The 21,679-nt window shown below is 40.2% G+C and overlaps 3 protein-coding genes across 7 annotated transcripts in view; 1 reads left to right on the top strand and 2 right to left on the bottom strand.

The window, feature by feature from the left end:
• MYPN (myopalladin) overlaps positions 1-10,815 on the top strand; it is a 108,839-nt gene extending 98,024 nt beyond the window's left edge. For all 5 annotated transcript variants that reach the window (XM_072995197.2, XM_072995195.2, XM_072995194.2 and 2 more), the window contains 3 exons: positions 3,967-4,132; positions 5,136-5,269; positions 6,439-10,815. In XM_072995197.2, the coding sequence (XP_072851298.2) occupies positions 3,967-4,132; positions 5,136-5,269; positions 6,439-6,608 (470 nt within the window). In that variant the 3' untranslated portion in view covers positions 6,609-10,815. The remainder of the gene's footprint in view (positions 1-3,966; positions 4,133-5,135; positions 5,270-6,438) is intronic.
• Positions 10,816-12,167: 1,352 nt separating this feature from the next.
• The window catches only part of PBLD (phenazine biosynthesis like protein domain containing), a 55,081-nt gene continuing 45,569 nt past the window's right edge, over positions 12,168-21,679 (bottom strand). The window contains exon 12 of the mRNA XM_078390888.1: positions 12,168-13,371. Within this exon, the coding sequence (XP_078247014.1) occupies positions 13,352-13,371 (20 nt within the window). The 3' untranslated portion in view covers positions 12,168-13,351. The remainder of the gene's footprint in view (positions 13,372-21,679) is intronic.
• Positions 13,565-16,351, bottom strand: ATOH7 (atonal bHLH transcription factor 7). The gene has a single exon (XM_072995205.2). It carries the CDS (start codon positions 15,994-15,996, stop codon positions 15,544-15,546), a length of 453 nt encoding a protein of 150 aa, XP_072851306.2. The 5' UTR covers positions 15,997-16,351; the 3' UTR covers positions 13,565-15,543.

The raw sequence follows: 21,679 nt of genomic DNA, 5'->3' as shown, positions 1-21,679 counted from the left end.
TGTAGCACCTTAACAGCATCATCTTTCAAGATTTTAAATAGTTCAACTGGAATGCCATCACCTCCACTGGCCTTGTTGTTAGCCAGGCTTTCTAAGGCCCACTTGACTTCGCTCTCCAGGATGTCTGGCTCAAGGTCAGCAACTACATTGTCTGGGTTGTCCGGGATATCCACATCTTTCTGATATAATTCCTCTGTGTATTCTTGCCACCTCTTCTTGACGTCTTCTGCTTCTGTTAGGTCCCTCCCATTTTTGTCTTTTATCGTGTTCATCTTTGCGCAAAATGTTCCTCTAATATGTCCAATTTTCCTGAACAGATCTCTGGTCTTTCCTTTTCTGTTATCTTCCTCTATTTCTTTGCATTGTTCATTTAAGAAGGCCCTCTTGTCTCTCCTTGCTATTCTTTGGAAGTCTGAATTCAATTTTCTGTGACTTTCCCTATCTCCCTTGCATTTTGCTTCCCTTCTCCTCTCTGCTATTTCTAAGGCCTCGTTGGACAGCCACTTTGCTTTCTTGCATTTCCTTTTCTTTGGGATGGTTTTCGTTGCTGCCTCCTGGACAATGTTACGAGCCTCTATCCAAAGTTCTTCAGGCACTCTGTCCACCAAATCTAGTTCCTTAAATCTGTTCTTTACTTCCACTGTGTATTCATAAGGGATTTGGTTTAGATTATACCTGAGTGGCCCAGTGGTTTTTCCTAATCTCTTCAGTCTAAGCTTGAATTTTGCTATGAGAAGCTGATGATCAGAACCGCAGTCAGCTCCAGGTCTTGTTTTTGCTGACTGTATAGAGCTTCTCCATCTTTGGCTGCAGAGAATATAATCAATCTGATTTCGATATTGCCCATCTGGTGATTTCCATGTATAGAGTCGCCTCTTGTGTTGTTGGAAAAGAGTGTTTGTGATGACCAGCTTATTCTCTTGACAAAACTCTATTAGCCTTTGTCCTGCTTCGTTCTGAACTCCAAGGCCAAACTTCCCTGTTGTTCCTTTTATCTCTTGGCTCCCTACTTTAGCATTCCAGTCCCCTAGAATGAGAAGAACATCTTTCTTTGGTGTCAGTTCTAGAAGGTGTTGTAAATCTTCATAGAATTGTTCAATTTCAGTCTCCTCAGCAATGCTGGTTGGTGCATAAACTTGGATTATTGTGATGTTGAATGGTCTGCCTTGGATTCGTATTGACATCATTCTATCATTTTTGAGATTGTATCCCATTACAGCTTTTCCCACTCTTTTGTTGACTATGAGGGCTACTCCATTCCTTCTACGGGATTCTTGCCCACAATAGTAGATATGATAATCATCTGAGCTGAATTCGCCCATTCCTGTCCATTTTAGTTCACTGATGCCCAGGATGTCGATGTTTATTCTTGCCATCTCCTGTTTGACCACCTCCAGCTTCCCAATGTTCATAGATCTTACATTCCAGGTTCCTATGCAGTATTTTTCTTTGCAGCATTGGATTTTCCTTTCACTTCCAGGCACGTCCACAGCTGAGCGTCCTTTCGGCTTTGGCCCAACCACTTCATTAGCTCTGGAGCTACTTGTACTTGTCCTCCGCTCTTCCTCAGTAGCATGTTGGACGCCTTCCGACCTGAGGGGCCCATCTTCCAGCGTCATATCTTTTAGCCTTTTGTTTCTGATCATGGGGCGTTCTTGGCAAAGATACTGGAGTGGCTTGCCATTTCCTACTCCAGGTGGATTGCGTTTAGTCGGAACTCTCCACTATGTCCTGTCCGTCTTGGGTGTCCCTGCACGGCATAGCCCATAGTTTCTCTGAGTTACTCAAGCCCCTTCGCCACGACAAGGCAGCAATCCATGAAGAAGACATGATCTGCTTACATTTATTTATTTATTTTTTTATTTTTTTATTTACCCCTGCTTATGATTACCCCTGGATGTACAAAAAAAATAAATAAATAAAAAATAAATACATGATCTGCTTACATTTATTTATTTTTTTGTACATCCAGGGGTAATCATAAGCAGTTAGTTGTAAAAATATATCTCACCTGATAATAACACCGATGTTGAATAGCTGATTGTTGCTTCTCTTATTGCCAGCTGCCAATGACTTGCAAGCAAGCTTCCTAGCTGCTTGTTTCTGCCCATTGGCTGATTGGGGAGTTTCCTGGATCAAACGGGGATGATTGCCATCCCCCCCCCCCGTGATCAACAGGCTTCCCCCCCCCCAGGGCACCACCTCTTTGGGGTGAACACCTTGGGGTGTCCCAAACAGGTCAGAATTCAGCCCAGGGAACAGAGCTCTGTCCTCATCCTGCTGTCTCGTCGCGGCGTCAACCCGGTCTCCCTAAAGGAAATAAGTATTGTTAAGGCCAGCAAAACAAGGGGGAAAAATCTTTCGCAGTTCTGTAGAATGCTTGCAGATTACTGAGGAGGATGGAAAGGGAGCTGGGAACAGTAACGGCTGCATTCCCTCTGTCTGAAACCTTAGTGGGAGACCTGGAACAAGACCCCTGTATATCTTCCTCTGTTTTCCAATAGCATATCATGGCTATCCGTGGACCAGGCACACAAAACACATGCTCCTCTTTAAAAATCTCAGGTGCCAACAGTTCTCAAATTAATTTTAACTCAGTTGCCCCACCGCTAAGAGAAACTGTAGACTTTTTGCCAGCAAAAGGCAACATAGGGAATTACAATCCCCATAGGAACAGTCACCTTCCGATAACCATCTGTGGGTTCTTGCTTGGCATCCTCCCCCTGCTGGATACCTGGATGATGGCAGCCTGGTGCGAGTTCTTCTGTCACGCAGTACTATATTTTGTGAACCTCGTCCTTCCTTTTTTAAAAATGTACTGAAATTGCTCCCATTTTACTGAGCTTCTTGAAGTGCTGACAAAAAAAATGTAGGTTTATTAATCATAATGTTAGATATCAACTGATTTGTATTAATCATGCATCTTTTCAGAATTTTATGTAACTAGCAGCCATTAATAGTGAATAGTGCAATACCCAATTTATTATAATCACCTCACAGTCAAAGAATAGTGAGCTGGCAAAGGCTTATAATTAGCATGTTGGACTTGGGCTGGAGATACCTCAGACCATATGAAAAAGAGAAAACAGAAAGAGATACATTATGTCCTCTGCCTAAACTATATAAGAATCCCAGGATATTTTCCAGGAGGCCTCACCACCTAGGGCCCCAGAACCAAAGAGAAATGCTTTATCTTCAAGTCAGTAAACCAGTTCTAGCCGTTTCCCCCTCTGCCACAACCTGAGGAAAGGCAACTATTCAAACATTAATACACCCACACACCCACATGCACATGGATGGGTTATCCTTTTTACTTGACCTGTTGCCTGCCAGGTTTGAGACAAGCAAGCAGCCAATTAAGTGAGGGGGAAAGCCCACCTTGGGGGAAAGAGGTATTATGTGATTACCCTGCCATGCATCATTTTTGTTACCAGAAATTTTGGTGAAACTAATTGACTGTTAAAGAGCAAACTGCCACTCGTTTCTTTATGACAGGAACACCTGGGGAAATCCATTTTCCCTACCTCCTGTGAGCCATGTTCAGAGAGAACAGAGATAACTGAGGGGGGTAATAAATAACATGAAGCTGCAGCATTTCACCCTGCAAAGTACTGCTTCTACTCCCTCATTAAAAATTATCTTCCTTCAGAGAAAGCTCCTTCTAGTGAAAAAAGGAAGCATTTCCATGTATTTCATGTAGCAGCTTTAACAGGCCTAGATGTAAATCAAGCTGAAATTGATGATGTTTATGACAACTAATTTCAGCCATTTTACTGAAGAAAGTGTATTTTATAGCTGTGAAATATCTCCCAAATCCATGATACCCCCACTTCTTTCAACACAGTGTTTGTAGAATCTTTTGACTCTTCACTTTTATTTATTTTAGTCTTGAGAGGACAGTGCCAAATAAGTAGTCCAAATAAGACTATGAAATCACACCCAGCTGTTTCTTCCTCCTTCTTGCAGAAAAGGAAGTTAAAAAGGCTCCAGTGATCCTGGAGAAGCTGCAGAACTGCGGTGTGCCGGAGGGGCATCCCGTCCGACTAGAATGCAGAGTGATCGGCATGCCGCCCCCCGTTTTTTATTGGAAGAAGGACAATGACACCATCCCTCCCAACAGGGAAAGGATGAGGTGGGCTTTTGAAACTAGAATTATGTCATCTCCCTTCACCCCTGCTAGTGTGTGACAAAGAGGGTTGTGGGAGATTCTCCTTCATCTCCTAGAAGACTTAAGGAACAACATGGGCTGTGTCTTTCATGAAGTATATTTTTATACATGAGGGGCTAGAGGATATGAAGCTTTATGGTTTGTTGGTCATAGCTATAGGTCACCCGATGGGTGGGGTTCTGAAGCAGAAGCTCACACGCTGGTAAACTGTGTGTATACATGCACTGGGCAGCCACTATAGGCCAGAGCGTCCCAACAAATATACATAAAACAAATGTACAGGCATTATTTCTGAAATGACTTGCATGGGATTGCATTTTAGGTCACATTATTTGTGTATCGCTTTTGTTTATATACATAACATTAAAAACAGTTTGCAACAAAGCCTGAAAACAACATACAAATACATGGATACCTCAACAGGTAATTGTTATCTACAACATCTCTAAACACTTTCCTAGTAAACAGAAACACCCAGTAATAAATATCTCTGCTGAAATGCAGAGCACACAAAAGGAGGAGGAATTTTTAATGGCAGGAAGTGCAGTTATAAACCAACAGACATCCCAGCAAAGGCCAAATCTAGTGCACCCTCATGCCAGGGATCAATTGTCTGAAAGCTGGCAGAAATCAATCAGAATCTCTTAAGGAACCAGTTAAATTTGCTAAATGTCTACAACAAGCAAAACTGTGAAGCCAAAATATTGGAAGCTTTTTTGAATAAATTCAGATCATAGTTAGCAGTTTTCAAAATTTTAGGCAGAAAACCTCCCCAACCCTCCCCAGAGACTGAATTTGGAGTCCTATTCATGTGAAGCCTATGTCCCACCACTCAGCTATGGCCTTTTCTGTTTTCATGGGGTTCTTTTGTATATTACTTACAATTTAACAGTTTTTAAATAGTTGCAATACCCACAATTCTGCTCTTTGTATCATAGCATACACACTATTTCCCTTTTTTTTCCAGTATGCATCAAGATGCTACAGGATATGTTTGCCTTTTGATTCAGCCTGCTAAGAAGGTTGATGCTGGTTGGTACACTTTATCTGCAAAGAATGAAGCTGGCATTGTCTCCTGCACTGCTAGACTTGACATATACGGTAGGTCAATGTACGAAGTTAATTTAGGAGATGTGGGTCACATATGCTATTAGCATTGGGACAACAGCAATCCAATCCTGGATGCCTGTCTGCGCGGTTTTAGGAAAAGATTTTGCCTGTCATGTTCCATAATAATTTTGAAAACCAGACACAGCACTTTTTCTTCTGCTACTCTGTTGATCAACTGAGCTACAAGGAATGTGAGTGAGGTTGCAGTGAGGTCTCACCTACCACAGAGAGGGGTGCATCGCTTCAGGTTATGCACTCTTGATTTAGATCACAAGACAATAGAACCGATGTTCATGAGTTATACCAACTCAGTGTCTGACTCATATGCCTCCATCTGGAAGCTCGCTTGGATTTGGCCAGGTCCTTTTTCTCAGGAGACCCTTCACCCAGCTGACGTCTTCATCGGGGAATAAGGACTGGCTTGTTCTGGCTGAGTGGAACTGCCTGCAATGCCCAATGGGTGTACAAACATCTCTCGGGAAGCAACCTGGCAAAAAAGGATGGCCACCAAACATTAGGCCTAGAATAACAATCTTCATCAACATTCAATTGTTGCATGAAGAATACTCTAGCAAAACAGAGAGGCCAAGTAACTTCTATAACCAACTCACAAGGGGCCAGAAGTAAAACAGGAAAAGCTGAGGTGTACAATCCCAGAGCTGCCTTCTCAGGATTCCCAGTGACCAAATCCCCCTTGTTTCTCCCTCCTGCTTCCAGGAGGAATTTTTCCATTTCTCTCTCTTTTTTAAGTGAAACACTTTTAAAAAGAAGTTCACTTTCTTGTCCCCTCCTCAGAGCAGCCACTCAAGCCATTTCACAATACTGGGAGATGGACAGCAGGCTGCTGAAGACCAAAATAGGGTTCCTTGAGGTCCCTAAGCTATTTGGATGTAAGGATTGTACCAAACAGCATACCGGGTATCCTAGCAACCCTATTTAGCCCACAATGGCCCACTCCAGCAAAGCCCTTGTGGCCAAGCCCTTGAACATGGGAGCATTTGACAACCACCCTGAACTAAAACTAAAAGCATCATGTTCACATCAGATCTTAGGTTTTCTCTTTTAAAATAGGGTTAGGGATTTTATCAGTTTTTTAATATATGATTGAAAAGACCTGTCAGAGATTTGTGGCTTATATTCCTGTGTTTTTGTTGTTTCAGCTCAGTGGCATCAGCAGATTCCTCAGCCCATAAAGATTCGTCCTGGTGGCACCCGATATGCAAATCTGAGTGGGCAAGGACTCGACATTTTTTCTGCTTTCTCTCCTGTTGAGAATTCCATGCGGCTCTCATCACCGTCCCAGCCTGTGGTAGAAAGTGATGAACTTTAAGGAGAAAAAAAAAACTGTTTCCAAGACTACCTGCAACAACAAAGTGAATACATGCCCGAACTGTGAAAAATAACGGAAGGCACAAGCCAAGAGATTCAAGGTTTACAAGCAACTTGTATTTATTGAGTACCTTAATGTTGCTGAAACTTCCACTAGTAACAAGGCCTTGGTGCAGCATCATAACAGGGGGGTCATTATAGTATAGAACATACTGCAGTAAGTTCCATGCTGTGCTATTTTTCCCAAGTGTTCTGAGAGAAGGTGACATCATTTTCAGCTGTTAAAAGAAAAAGATGCACCACTTCTTACTGCTTGGATTCAAAAGCTACGGTACCTTAAACAGGCAATGGTAAGAATTTTGGATTTCCAGTGAAAGGTACCAATAGAAGTATTTATGCTGTGATAATTCAGAAGAGGGCAAGCCACATAACATTTTTAAAGTATCTTTTAAAAGTGACTGACAGCCACAAAGTCAAGGGCAAGGATAAAATGTCAAAGGCGATCTACAAATTCAAAAAGATCAGTTAAATGGAAGTATGTTATCAGCAAGAAATCTGGCAACTCAAACCTAGATCAATCTGGCATTGCAAATAGATGCCATCATATGCAATAGAACTTTAATGTGTGAGCTTATAGTCCATGCATCAGGTACCCACAAGCCAAGGGGGACTGAATCTTGTTGTAAGGCACCATGCATATATTGTGGGTATAAGCATGCAACTAAGGGTGTCATCCTATGCCTGCTTTGCTGGGAATAGGCCCTACTGAACTTTGTGGGACTTACTTCTGAGTAGGCATGCACTGTGAACAGCTTATATCCTACAAAACACATATGACATAGTCACCACAGCTACCATTGCTATATATACATTTTTGAAGTGCGCCTAACTGTTCTTTTTCCATTCTAGGAATTCACTATTTTAAATGAACACACAGCATACAGGTTATTTTTGGTTCATTGCTTTTAGGATATGAATTTCTTTTTCATCCCAAGATTTTGATAGTTGGATATGTATGTATGTATGTATGTGTATGTATAATATAGATATAATTATTTAAGCACAGTGCTCAGAATGGGTTGCAATGTCATCCCATGCTTTCAGGATACAGTACATTATTCTCTGCCTTTTCTCTTCCCACCTGAAAGATCACCTCTCTTCCTCAAAAAGATCCCACTTTCTCCTCCTCCTCTGAAATCATCTCACATCCATGAAAACCATCTCACTTCCCCCAGACACACACTTTACTTTGGGCACTGATAATATACACATATATACACACAAAGAGTAATTAATTTCATATTTGCAGTAACTAAGGCATAATAATGTCATATTATGATTGCAGTTTAACCAGGGTAACATTACTCTTTTTGTTGTATAATTGCTACTTTCAGTTACTTTTGTAGTTGCAGAGTTAGGACCTCCCTGAATGGCACAAAGAAGGTATTACAAGGCTGAAATTCATGCTTTGCTGTAGGTGTGGGTGGGAGAATGTACTTTGAACCAGAAGTCAGAAGCTTACAGCATTACAGCATTAACTTCAGACAACGATTTTAGTTACATCTGAGAAACAAGAAAATAAAAGCTACTTTTTAAAATGTAACTATAATTACTACATTAGTTAGTTCTGTTAGCCCATGGAACTGGAATTTAACTGATTACTTTTTAAAGTAACTTTCCAAGCTCTGTATTCACAGAAGAGAAAAACATTACCACATATATGTTTCATACTAAAGAAAAAGGAACTACAGTACAACCATGCCCAATCAAATCTATTTTAGTTTCCTTTGGATGCTGGTGGAGTTTTCTCTAATTAAAACATGTAATCAATTATTCACAGTTTAGGGAAACCATTTTGCACTTAGTTTAAAAAAAGCAATATTATTAGGCAATGGTAAAACAAACACATGTAAATGATATGTATTCAAAAGGAAAAAAAAGATCTTTAATACTGCAGCTTCTAATCAGTTTATCTGTACAGTGGTGCCTCACTTAGCGATCGCTCCGTTTTACGGCAAAATCGCTTAGCGATGGACTTTTTGCCATTGCCAGAGTGATTGCTTAGCGATGGCCCCTATGGGTAAAAATCGCTTTGCGATGATCGCGGGGACGTGATCATGGCAAAGCGCCCATTTTTAACAGCTGATCGGCGGTTCCAAAATGGCTGCTGGAAAAACAAAATGGCCTCCGCTATGGAGGATTTTCACTTACAGGTAAGTTTTTAGCCCATAGGAACGCATTAAACACATTTTAATGTTTCCTATGGGCTTTTTAAAATCGCTTAGTGATTAAATCGTTTAGCGATGTTTTTTCCTGCACGGATTAACGTCGCTAAATGAGGCACCACTGTATTTCTATTTTATTCATTACCAACTCTCCATTAAGCCTAGGGAACATGTTTGCAAAGACCTGCACAAAGCACAAAGATAATACTGCTGTTAAGTATATCTAGTGTGATATAGTGGATAGAGTGATGGACTAGGCCTCACAAGATATGGGTTTGAATCCTGGCTTGGCCATGAAAACTCACTGGGAGGTGGAGTCGAACTGGTAAAACCACTCCTTTGTATCACTTACAGAGAAATCCCTATTAGGGTTGCCAGAAGCTGGTTCCAACTTAACTGCACATAACACACACATGCTGTTGGTGCCAGACTGTCAGATGTCTGTATCAACTGCATGAACTGTTCAGAAAAGGAAGATTACTGAATTCAAATCAAAACCAGGAAGTGAACAGTCTCTCCTTTTTTGTACTGACGGTAACCCCTCACCCACAATTCATGAGCATTAATCAGAACTTTCATCCGAGGGATTGAAGGATTTTCATCAAGTCTGCCGAGGATCCTAATAATTCTGCATTGTCCAGACGTAAGAACCTGGGAGTTCCTTTGGCTAAAAGTAAACAAAGGAACTTATCTACAAAGACTTTGTAAGAGCACTGAGTTCAAGAGCTGAATACAAATAAGGAACAGTTGGCTCTTCAATACAGCTTGGGGTCCTGATGGCATTTGATGTAGGGAAACAGAACAAAATATTGCCCATTGAATTCCATTGCTCAGTTGAAGGTGTCTGTCTGCCACATAACAGATGCATGTAACAGATTAAATGCCTTCTGTTCCCTATACTCCCTTGTGAGCCTCTTCAGTCTAGAGAAGTGGGGGTGGGAGTCCAGAACAAACTGGGTGATTTTGATCAGAAGGAGGAAAGAAGGGAATGGAAACTTCCCTCACCTCAGTGGAAGTTACTTTGCATCATGTTGAATGTATCGCATGGCTAGCTAGCAGGAAGGCCGATTCTCAGCTCTGCATATTGTAATACCATTCAAGTCAATGCCATTGAAGAGCATCTTCTCAGATGTGTTATAACTGAGACCAGAACTGGGATTCTCCTAATTAATGACCACCATAACATCAAGTTCTGCCGTTTACACTTCAGCAAAAAGCCCAGTACTTTTCTAGTGGGACGTCTTTCTACTAAGTTTGGAGAGCAGAATGTGGTGGCAGAGCAGCTTAAACTGAACACGCTTTCTAGCTTTGAGGACTAGGTTTAAATCTTGCTTGGAATATAGTAATATGAAATTAATTATAATTTTTGATTGTCCACATCAAGGAACTCCTGAGCGCAAAAGCTTGTTTCGTACCAATGATGCCATTGCATCCTTGTTTGTCTTAAAACGTTTGTGGGGAGAGGGATAAACTATGTTTTTATGAAACTACTGCTTGAGGCACAAATACTGTGCATTATCTTGGCAGTGGGCAGCATTCACGAAGGCATGTATATGGTACAGGGGTTTGCCACAATTCAGTAAACGACATTTATATAACAGTGCCAATGTGATATTGGTGAATTTTGAAGGGCGGTTACTTATCATGACAGTCCCCATCGCCATGCCCCCAAGCAGAGTCCCAAAATGCTGGCTGCTCTGTTCAGCCGTACCAGCCAACCTGTTCTAGCCATTTTCATTTCCATCAGAAGCAGATTTTTGATACAGGGAGGGTAGCTTTATTGCCCATTCATGACCAAGAACTGTTACATACTTTCCTGTTTCAGCAGGAATAATAGGCCACAATATATTATTCCAGTTTCCTCCTCAGCTGAACCCAAAGAGAACTGAGAGGGCCTACCATGTTGGAGGAAGGGAGATGGCCTCATTTTCACTGCTGAGCCAAACTTTCCTACACTCTGAACTCCAAAACACCACTAATAAATAATCTAGAAAAAATGGTTAAAGTCTGAAATTCAGAAACACATCAATGAGAGTTAATAATCCCTTAAAATCAAGTGCCATCATTTGCTGGCATACATCTGGGGAATGCAGGACACACACAGAGGTCTTCACTAAAATATTTTGGAATTGTTAGCATTCATTTATGTACATCAACATTCAGCAAATTCTGGACATTCACTGAAATAATGGCTAATTTAAATTCAATTCATTTCCACAGAATGTAATTGTGACTGAGTTTTGTCCAGCTGTTCCCAATATGTACAAATCTCTACCCAGTCTTGAATGATAGCAACTGAACAGGTCTCATTTAGTGAAGGAAAGACTGTTGTGGAGTCGCTGATACTGCAGAAAGCAGGTGTATCTGCTTGTCTTCTTCTGCACAAGATGGCAACTTTCATTTCATTAAAGGAAACCTAAACTGACTTTGCAATGTAAACATATCTGTTTGCCTTATGCAGCAAAAAGCCATTCCTACAAATGATAGCATTTCCATCTTGGCAAAATGAATTCCCTTTTAAACCCTTGCTTAGGATTCTATAGAACTCACTTAAAAAGCATGCTAAATAGGTATTTGATAGATGAAATGTAATACATGAAAAAAGAATGAGTAAAACCTTACTGTATCTGTCGGGTGGAGAAAATTCCTCCTTCAGCTCCAAAACTCCCCTAATCCTTGGGGGTGGGGGTGGGTGGGGGAGCCCCTTGAGCAGATTAAGAGACATTCAGGGGGCTATTGGGGCTGGAGATAGGATAGGAAAGTCCATTGTGTAGGCAATCTGCTGTAGCCTGTTTGTGTAACAAGGCAGCCCATTGAATTTTTGTTGCATATTTTTGATATACAGTATTTATTCCATATCTGGCTCCTTGTCTAAGTGTCCTGAGATAACAAAGATCTTGGGCAATCTGAAAGACACCAAGGAGCAGCATATTGTTTCTGAGAACAGAAGGAAAGAAAAAAGCAGGAGTCTATAAAGCTGTCTAAATCTTAGGTTTTTGTGTTCCAATAAAAAGATGGTATGAATGGATTTATTGCTACAACAGCACAGCACGAAAAACACCATGTTATGAGGCCGAAATGTAACTGCTTTGAAAGGCTTTGAAGGTAAATATTTAAGGCTGAATCCAATTTTTGGTCCCAACTGAAGTATATTTGCAGCTACTTATGAGTATAACTAACAGAGGAGTGATGACTTGTCATTGATTTAGTGGATCTGCCCAAGGATCTGTAGATCTGTGGGACTCGCTGCTTGATTTATGTCTCAATATTGTGAAGCTAGCATTGGACAACAAAGAGCCAATGAATCAGTGGTTCTTATATAGAGGCAGAACAAGACATGGGAAATGACAGTAGAACTACAAATGTTTCTGAAAAAAGTCAGTTACCCAACATCTGCTCTGAAAAATGTTAAAGAGTCCATGAAATCCAATATATAATATAAATTATGGATTTTTTAAAAAAAGAAAATCAATTAAAATAATGCCTGCAGGATTAAAACACAGTTCTCTAAAGTGGTATTTTATACCTAATATAAACAGTAACTGAGTTACTAGTGGGGAGGAATTAATAAAACATTGTTATCTGTTAAATGAAATACTGCAGAAGTCAAGGGCCTTATGTTCTACATCATAAAGTTGCTATTTTTCCACGAAAATGATTTTTTTAAGTTGTGATAATAATATGAAGTTATATACCTTAAACAGAAGGTGGAGGTGATAAATGTTCCAATGAGAAAGTATATTTTAAATGCATATAAATGCCAGACTGTTCAGCAAATGTGTTTTCCATCATTCATTAAATAAATGCTTCAGAATTGCTTTGTGTGAGTGTCTCTTTGACTGTGCCCTCAGGGCTAAACACAAGTGTAGGGATTTGACTTTAAAAAGTAGCAAACAATCACAGTAATTTCAGGCAAAGAATTTATTTAGCATTTGGTGCAAAACATCTTTCCTAAAAATCTGCAAGGGAGATCCGTGCGGGGAAATAAATGTGGTTCTATGCCCTAAATCTCATTCTGTATCAGAAATGGCATGTGCAGGTCAACTAATGTGAGACAACTCAAGAGGGTGTCTCTGTAGAATGTGGGATGTTTACTATTACTTGCCTCACCTGGTGTGGCACCGATAAAAAGAGGAGGCTACACCATCTGGAAGCAGGCAACTTGTCAAATTTGCCTGCCAGACATTCTGAGTGCACTTGTCTCACGTCGTTTTTGATCAAGAGCATTATAATACCCAGCCATATTCAAAATAGTCACTATCTTGGACCATCTTTGACTGTTTTGTTTCATTCACCTTACAGCTAAAGTAGTAGCAGTGTTCTGGTTCCTTTCCTCATGATAATAAGCAAATAGTTTTTGCACTTCTGCATTCAAAATTCCAGTTTTGTGAATAAAATTCATTATGGTTTGAATAACTATAAGTCAGGTAATACAATTGGCATGCCATTGTATATAATAAGAATCCTTCTCAGTTTTCACTCTGGTAAAGTACTTGAGGGTGGTGTCTTTTCTCTCTCACTACTTTAAATCTTCCTTGTCTGGAGAGGACAGTGGGATGATAGACAAAGAAAGCATTTTTGTATGTACAGAGAAGGCAATAACATCCCTAATATTCAAATAAGAATTACTGTATAGCAGATTATATAATTCTGTTTAAATTGGCATTATTTGGATTTTCAAGTAAAGCTGCTACTCCTTTATAGCTAAATAAATTATATGAGTGATATGGGTTTATTTATATATCTATTTATTTAAAATATTTCTACCCCACTTTTGTCCTTTAAAAGGACCCAGAATGGCTTACATCTTTGTAACACAAAACAAATAATGCCACCTATTCATGACAGTCATGACAGCAGTCCAGAAACTGAGCTTGTCATTTATATCTTGGAGCAGCTGGTGCTGCCTAACTTTGTTGACTACAAAGCCCATCACTACGGGCAGCAATTGCCCTGCTGGTTGAGAATGATGAGCACTGTGTTCCACCACAGTTGAAATGCACCATATAACTGTTGAAGATTGCCAGAGAAAGAGAGAGTACATTATGGACTAGCAGATTTATATATAAGGCAGCATTTGTTCAGATACTTTTTCCTTGGTCAGTTCCTTAGGACGGTAAATTATTGTGATGAGGGTTCTAGAAGCAACAGCCAATCACTAGTGAATTTTTATTTACACTGCAGCTACAAAGAACCAAATGTTATTAACTCACAAGCCTCCTTCCTCTTGCCACTTTCAGTAATATTAAAACACAGAAGACACATGCTGTGCCAAAGCACCAGGAAGCAAGCAGACTGCCAGATGTTGGATTGCTACTCCCATCATCTCTCTTCATTGAGGATTGATGGGAGTTGCAGTCCAACAAAATCTGAAGGGCCACACGCTGCCTATACCTGCTACACTAGCTAGGCAATCAGCTCTCATTAAAATGCTATGTGATACACAGCTCGCCATTTTAATACATCTTGCTTATGTGTTAGATTTCTACCTTAACTTTGAGAGACAGCTGTTATTTTCAAAGATATTGATGATCAGGCAGGAAGGTGCATGCATCATTAGCACAGATCCATAGTACAACTCATCCTGATGTCTAAAATAGTGGCCACAGTATGCAACTATTTATTTTGCAAATATATGAGAGGAAGAAGAAGAAAAGAATCATAGGATGGTGGTTTTGCTTCACACTCAGTTCAGCGTTATTGTATCCATATATTGTGTAACCCAAGGAATCAAAGACAGGGAAAAGTTTGATGGTGGTTTCTTATGAGATGCAGGGGGAAACTGCCTCCTGATTATAAGACATGACAATTAAAACTACCTTTTAACCAAGCAAATAGTGTGACTGTGTTACTTTTGATATCCAAAATCTAAAGGAGATATTCATAGTAACATTTCTAGTATGGCATAGTTAACTACACATTGTAGGATGATTCCTACTTTTTAAAAGTGAAAACAATTTATATGAGAAAAAAAGTTTATTTTACAGTTTACAAAATTTCATATGGCTTCAAAGAAACAGAATTATATATATATATATATATATATTTAAAAACACAGTACCATAACTTGCACATACTAAAAGATCTCTACTTTCATGCAATTATTTTAATCATGTCATGTGAACTACCTCTGTCTTTACAATCACCACAAAGAATGTTTAAGCATTCTAAATAGATTGTTTGAAATTAGCTCTCTTCTGAGCATACACCACAGAAACTGTGAGTTGAAGACAAGTTAAACCTACACAATTTGGGCTGAAGAATCTTTTATGGCAAACTTACAAAGTTTAAGTTACTTCTTTAAGCAGTCTAAAGCAAGGGGATTATATCTGTCTCCATGCAGTGAATTAAACCAGCAGCCTGGATACCACCCTGAGTTGTCCCTTTTGACTTTTTTCAATACATTCTAGTAAAAACATGGTGTGCTAAGTCATACATTAACTATGAAATATGTTCAAAATATCAGAACACGAAACAAAATAGGTCATGCATGCTTCATGGCTAATAAAGGAGGAGGAGGTGTGATTTGCCTCAATAGATCGTATTTGACAGTGTTCCAGACCAATTTGTTTTAATGAGGCTGGTATTTTGCAGTCAAAGAATAAGTGTACCCCAGCTAGAGATTACCTTTAGTTCCTGCACCCAGTTTTTGTTTTTGTAAAGAATGACCCATCTTGACCTGCATGAGTGCGCTGTGATCTGAGTGTCCATTTAATAGTGATCAGACGGGAAGCTGAAAAGCCTCTGTGCATATGGATCGATTTCAGCAGCGGCCACTTTCTGTCCCGTATAAGCCTGGTGGCAGCTCTCTTGATGGAAGTGCTCGCAGTGGAAGTTAATCCAGTCTTTCTCTGTGCTGTATCTCTCAGCCTCTGAAAGGATCCTTGTCAGGGCCATGATGTAACTCAGGGCCATCTGAAGGGTTTCGTATTTGGAGAGCTTTTTGTCCTGTCCCCACTGGGGGACCACTTTGCGGAGGCGGTCAAAGGCTGTGTTGAGCCCCTGCATGCGCCTCCTCTCCCGGGCGTTAGCTGCCAGACGACGCTTCGCCGCATTCTCCAAGCGTTCAGAGCCACATTTGGCTGCACAGACTGTCCCACTTCTGCACTGGACCTCTGTTTCCAGTCCTGAATCCATGCTGTTGTTCAGTTGGCAGGGTTTCATGTGGGGTGCTTTTTTTTTTTGTAGTCAAGAAATAACAATGTAGACAAGAAATGTGATAGCAAGTAGAAAAACGTCTGGTTTATATCACATATATATTTCAAGGGGGGGAAACAGGGTCCAACAAGATTAGCTTGTTTTCACAAAAAAAGCAACACCCCACAACGACCAAAGAGCAGTGCAGGTTGAAATGGTCCCTTGATTCTCAAATCAGACTGAAATCTGGAACGCGCCTCACAATGAACTGGATCTTTTTATTCTTCTTCATTTCTTTTGGTCTGTCCAAGAAAGGGAAACAAACAGCACACGACTCCAAAAGGGAGGCAAATGGGGAGAGTCCATATAATCCAAGAATTTTTGTGGATAGCGAACACAAATTTGGAAGGCAAAAAAAAAAAAGTCTGTTCCAATGGACTAGGGATCAACACTGGGCTGAGAGAAAAAGAAATTCCCAGTGGTTCTCTTTCAGGATCGCCTCTTGTTTGTGATGATAACGGTGCTGTCCTGGAGTTAAGTGAGGGGGAAGCTCTTGCTCCTTCTTCATCTACTAGTGGTGGTCAATGAGCATAAGTTACAAGGAAAGGACGTCTTTATAAAAGCAACACCACAAGCAGAACAGGTGGCAGCAGGTGGGTGGGCGGCCCCTCTATCTCCATCCCAGCACCTTCCCACCCTGGGAACTACACACACACACAGACACACACAAGCAAAACCGTTCCAACAAAATCCTGACATTGCAGGCTTCCTCTGTTGAAAAGTCTCCCCAAGCCTTGTCTGTCCAGGACTAACAGTTTGCCATCTGGAGCAGTGTCTGGCTGGCCCCACAAGAATCACGACAGCTAAGCAAAAGGTCTTTTCAGTGAATAACCTTCTGCAGCTCAGCAAAAACCTTTCCTGACACATCACAGTGTCAGGTTTGCGTGCCTGAAAGTGCTTGGGTGGGAAAAGAAACTGTTAATAAGGGTATTTGAAACCAAGAGGAAGAGAATGTGTTCAATCCTATATAAGACAAACACCGAGACCCCACTGAAAAAAAGAGACACATGCAAAAGGGTCCAGAGAGTTGCCCCATTGCCACTCTGTGTAAAAGAAGAGGTGTAATATTTCAGACAGCATCAAAGAATCTTAGTAGTTTGTGTTTATTATAGAGAATATTCTGCTCACACATATTTGGATGGCACTTTCAACAGATATGTGTTGTGCTATTTCAAATTCAAAAGTACGTTTAGAGATCAGCCTTCCAGTATACCAGGAGAATGTAAACTGCAGGTAAATATTGATACATGTTAAATCTTGTACCAAAAATGGATATAAACATATTTTCCCCTGTAGTAATAAATCGATGGAAATCCAGTAAAAGATTGTTTAGTGCTTGTTTAGACACACACAATTCAAAAGTTAATTGAAATAAATCAGAATGGGACAAAAGTCAAGAAACAATATAATTACCATGTGTTAAATGATAATCATATACTCAGAGATTCAAAAGCATCTTTGTAAACTATTTTAGTTATATGAGCTAAATGTTTTTTTTAAAAATTGTTACAAATTTATTTCCTCTTCAAAACATACTGTGAGCCAGAAAGCGAAACTGTGAAGTTTAATAATTAAAAAATTGTATCTAATTAAATTATTACCAAGTATGCATGAATAAGTCATCTTTTCATTCAGACTTATAACATGGTGTCTTGATCTAAAACTGTAGACCAATTGTTTCCATTATGACTCCAAAACATCATGTGGTCGCAAACAGTTGATTAATCCTTCACAGAGGCAATGACAATGAATGAAGTTGACTAATCTGGAAACAATGGGATGCTATTGAACATTAGTGGACTCCAGCATGACAGATGTTGGACCCAGCCTGCGAGGCAGGACCACTCTGTGCCCTAAATGGCCTTGTTAATGGATGGGTAGGTGGGTGGAAAAGAGTCCACATTATTCCATTAGCAAAAAAGCTGATGCTTTTTGCACTTTAAAAAAAAAGGATTACATATACTGTATTCTGGTTCCAGGAAGTCACCTTTTTCTTTTTGCTGTGCACAAATACAATTCATTCTATCATTTCAGAAGTTCTACCCTTGCTGTGTTTCAGCGATGCTTTCCCTAATGACCATTTGTTGTTCCCTTGATCTCATGAGTCAACACATAAAAGTTGTAGCAACTTCAAGACTCACATAAAGCTGCTAAGTTTTTTCCCCTCCAGAGGGTGAAAACTGGATTTAAATTCCAGTGTATAATATCATTCTATATTTCAGCATGAATAAAAACTGCATGGGTACACACAATTTTCACACACAGAGAAATTATGCATTTGGTTTGGAAGGCATGCCGAGAAATCCAGTTGTGACTTTGCTCTGCACCACATGCTGAAACGCCACCTCTGGGTGGTATCATGATATCATACCTAATAAAACTGTGATTGATTCTTATTTACCCCCTTGAGGTTTGCTATTGTTTGGATCAGCTTCTGAGGTCTTTTACTTCTTCAGGGTTGCTTTTTCCGAGGCTTGTGCATGCTAGGTTTCTAGATCAAGTCATGTCTTCTTGGAAACAAGAATTTTTAGAAACTATGAGCTGCAAATGTCAAAGGGCATTGTATGTGGCATGTTACCAAGTAAATGAAGGAAATGCAACAGTAGGGAAAGTTACTTTTAGAAAGAATTAGCTACAGTTGTATTTCCAAGAACCACAAAGGACTTGGTTACTATTATCGCTGTCAGTTTTAAAAATAACAGCCACTATATTTCTGTTTCTCACGAGCAAGTCCTTATGATTACTTTTTTTAAAAAATTGAACATTGGCAGTCTACACCTCAAAACACCCTCTTTCATAGTCACCTCAGTAGCAGCACAAGCCAGCCCGAGAGGTGTTAAGATTTGCCTCCACTACTGTTTAATGGGCCCACACCTGTAAACATGAAGGTAAATAAAAATTAACAACCACATCACAAAATGACATTATAGTTTGTTTTGTGACAATCATTATGCAACTACGTTCTCTTCATTACTGGAAAAAAGAATTAAATACAAGTTACTAGCTGCCACTGGTTCATTCTAGGTTCTGCCAGGCAAGAAAAGGGAGGAACACGTGTAGCTCAAGCCAAATGCCTACATTTCATTCATGGAAGGAAAACAAAGGAATGGGAAGGAGAAAGGCAAGCGTAATGGTCAATAGAAATGAGCAAATGCAGTTCATGTCCTTAGATTTCTTTTCAGGTAAGGCTAAGAAAAGTTGATTCAGAACCCAAAGGTATTTAGGGTGGGGTGGGGAGAAATCATTCTGCCATCCAGCATTGTGACATCCATCTCAGTGGAATTGCTTGGAGTTTTCAAAATGTATATAAATCTGACCTGTGGCCTGACTCAGCAGGAGTCACGTCCAGCAAGGTGGAAGGTTCCAAGGCCACTCCAGAAAAGAAATGGAGACAGAACTAGGATCCGAAACAGACAACATCCAATTCCAGAAATATCAAATTCCAGAGCAGGTCACAGCTGGAAAGCCATGGGCATAATGTGGTCAGATGTGGACTAAAATGAATTCCAAGACTAAAGTGGAATCACAAAGCCTGGCTCCCAGCACTGAAAAAAATATATCCTGCAAAAAGGTCAACGAACTCTGCCCAGCCACAAGGACCAGTGATCACTGCACACAAAAGACTAGCTAACAACACCCATCAACCACAGTGACAGATCATATCCTCCTTACCACAGCAATACACCCATAAGAAAAAACACCCTGATCACCATAATCACCCAATCTCCTGAAAAGGACAAAAAGCTGATCCCACAGCTAAAAACACTCAACTATCCCACACACTACACCAGAACACAGACAGAGTAATAACTCCTGTCCTCTGAAGATGCCAGCCACAGAGACTGGCGAAATGTTAGGAAGAAAAACCTTCAGAACATAGTCAAGCAGTCTGAAAAAACTTACAACAACCATGGAATCACAGTCACTTCTTCAAGCTGCCTAGAGTGGTCTTATAGGCCAGATGGGCGGGGTATAAATCAAATAAATAAATAAAATAAAGGTAGTTCCTTCCTATGCCTTGTTGTAGGGTACAACTAAGCATGCAACTGCATTGGAAAATACTTCTCAGTCGGCTCTGGAATTGGCATGAGTGAATTCAAAGTATTTTGCAGTGGTCACATGACATAAAGGTCAATGTGAGTCAGCCTATCCTTTTTTCTTCCAAACTGGATTTTTTCCCTCTGCCTTTCGGGGCTGCTCCTTACTTCTAGCCACAGCTATTGGAATGGTGGGCTGCGTGTGTGGTTGTTTGTTTCATTCTACAAAAGGACTGAGGGGATAAGATTTTGGACGATTTTCTGGCGATGTAGTAAGTTGGGGCCTGACATTTTGCGAGAGTGGGAACACCTACTCCAAAGAGCTTTCTCCCTAGTTGCCCAAAGTATTTTTTTTAAGACAAACTATTGAGTTAGCACTAGATCACCTTATCGCTGCATTGCAACATTAGATTAGCACTAGATCACTTCTGTACAGACATTTTTAAAAAGCTAAATCTTGATATAAAATCAAAACAACTCTAATGAACTCTAGTAGACCACAATGTTTCTACTGCATGTGTGTATATTTGTATAGGTCTTGAGAACTTCAGAAATCTGACCCTTTTAAATTTACCATCATGCAACGGTTTAAACAGTTCTGGTGGCTTGCTGGCTGACCATAAACTGAGAGCTGGAGATTGGCAAGGGAGTGGTATCAAAGGAAGGGGACTGTAGGAGTGGATTGGACTGCTTTGGGTTGGGAGGGCTGGTGTGGACACTGGTGTCCAAACAACTTGGATTCTTTGTGTGATCACCTAAACCAAATGCAGTCAAAAAAGGGTCTGTGAATCAAGGCAACACAAAGCCAAATCATTTTGATTCAGGTTGCCAATGTAGTCTCTCACTTGAGTTGCTGCAGGCTGTTAAAAGTAACTCATCATTTCTCTCATTAGTTTTTTGTTACTTTTCCACAATTTCTTTTGAAAATAAGAACCATGTGTTGTTCTGAGGCTGGGTAAAAATTAGAAAGAAAAGAACAGGATAAAATGCACACGTTACGTAACAAAATGTGATGCTACAATTAAAAGGATGTAATGGAGACACATCAGAGTAATATTTTAGAAACTGAGTCCATCAAATATTATTTTTTTATATAATGCTTTAGTGCCCCTAAATCAGATAGAACAGAAGAGAATGACCTGGAACGGCAACTTCTCAGTAGGATAAACCAAACAAATTCATATCCTACATATGACTCAGCAAGACTGATGAAACCGGGCACAAAACCTCCCCAAGAACCACATTCCTGTACCTGTACTGGGTAGAAAATCCACAGCGCACAAAATAGCCCAGGATGGCAACTTACAAATAGGACAGCCCAACAACATTTGCCAGGCTAATGAGGCTAGACAGAACTGATGCGATCGTCCTAAAAACAGACCTCAAAATCCACATTCGGGGGGGGGGGGGAAGCTTGGAATGGTAACTTCAGAGGAAGAAAAGCCAGCATCATTCACCAGTGCTACAGGGTTCAATCAGAGTCATTCAACGAGCCAGAAAGCATTTGATGGAACCACATCTTGCTATCTAGCATCTATTTAGCACATATTTTTGACCAGGAGTGGGCATCACAATGTGATTCCTGTGGTACATCTGTCACTTAACTACAGTGG

Source organism: Pogona vitticeps, chromosome 3 (genome assembly GCF_051106095.1).
Source record: "Pogona vitticeps strain Pit_001003342236 chromosome 3, PviZW2.1, whole genome shotgun sequence".
Classification (NCBI taxonomy): Eukaryota; Metazoa; Chordata; class Lepidosauria; order Squamata; family Agamidae; genus Pogona; species Pogona vitticeps.
Note: the sequence above shows the minus strand (reverse complement) of the source record. Positions and strands in the feature narration are given on the sequence as shown.

What these genes read in the sequence shown, in the direction of transcription:
- ATOH7 (XM_072995205.2), bottom strand. Translation starts at nt 15,996, where the DNA reads ATGAAACCCTGCCAACTGAACAACAGCATGGATTCAGGACTGGAAACA.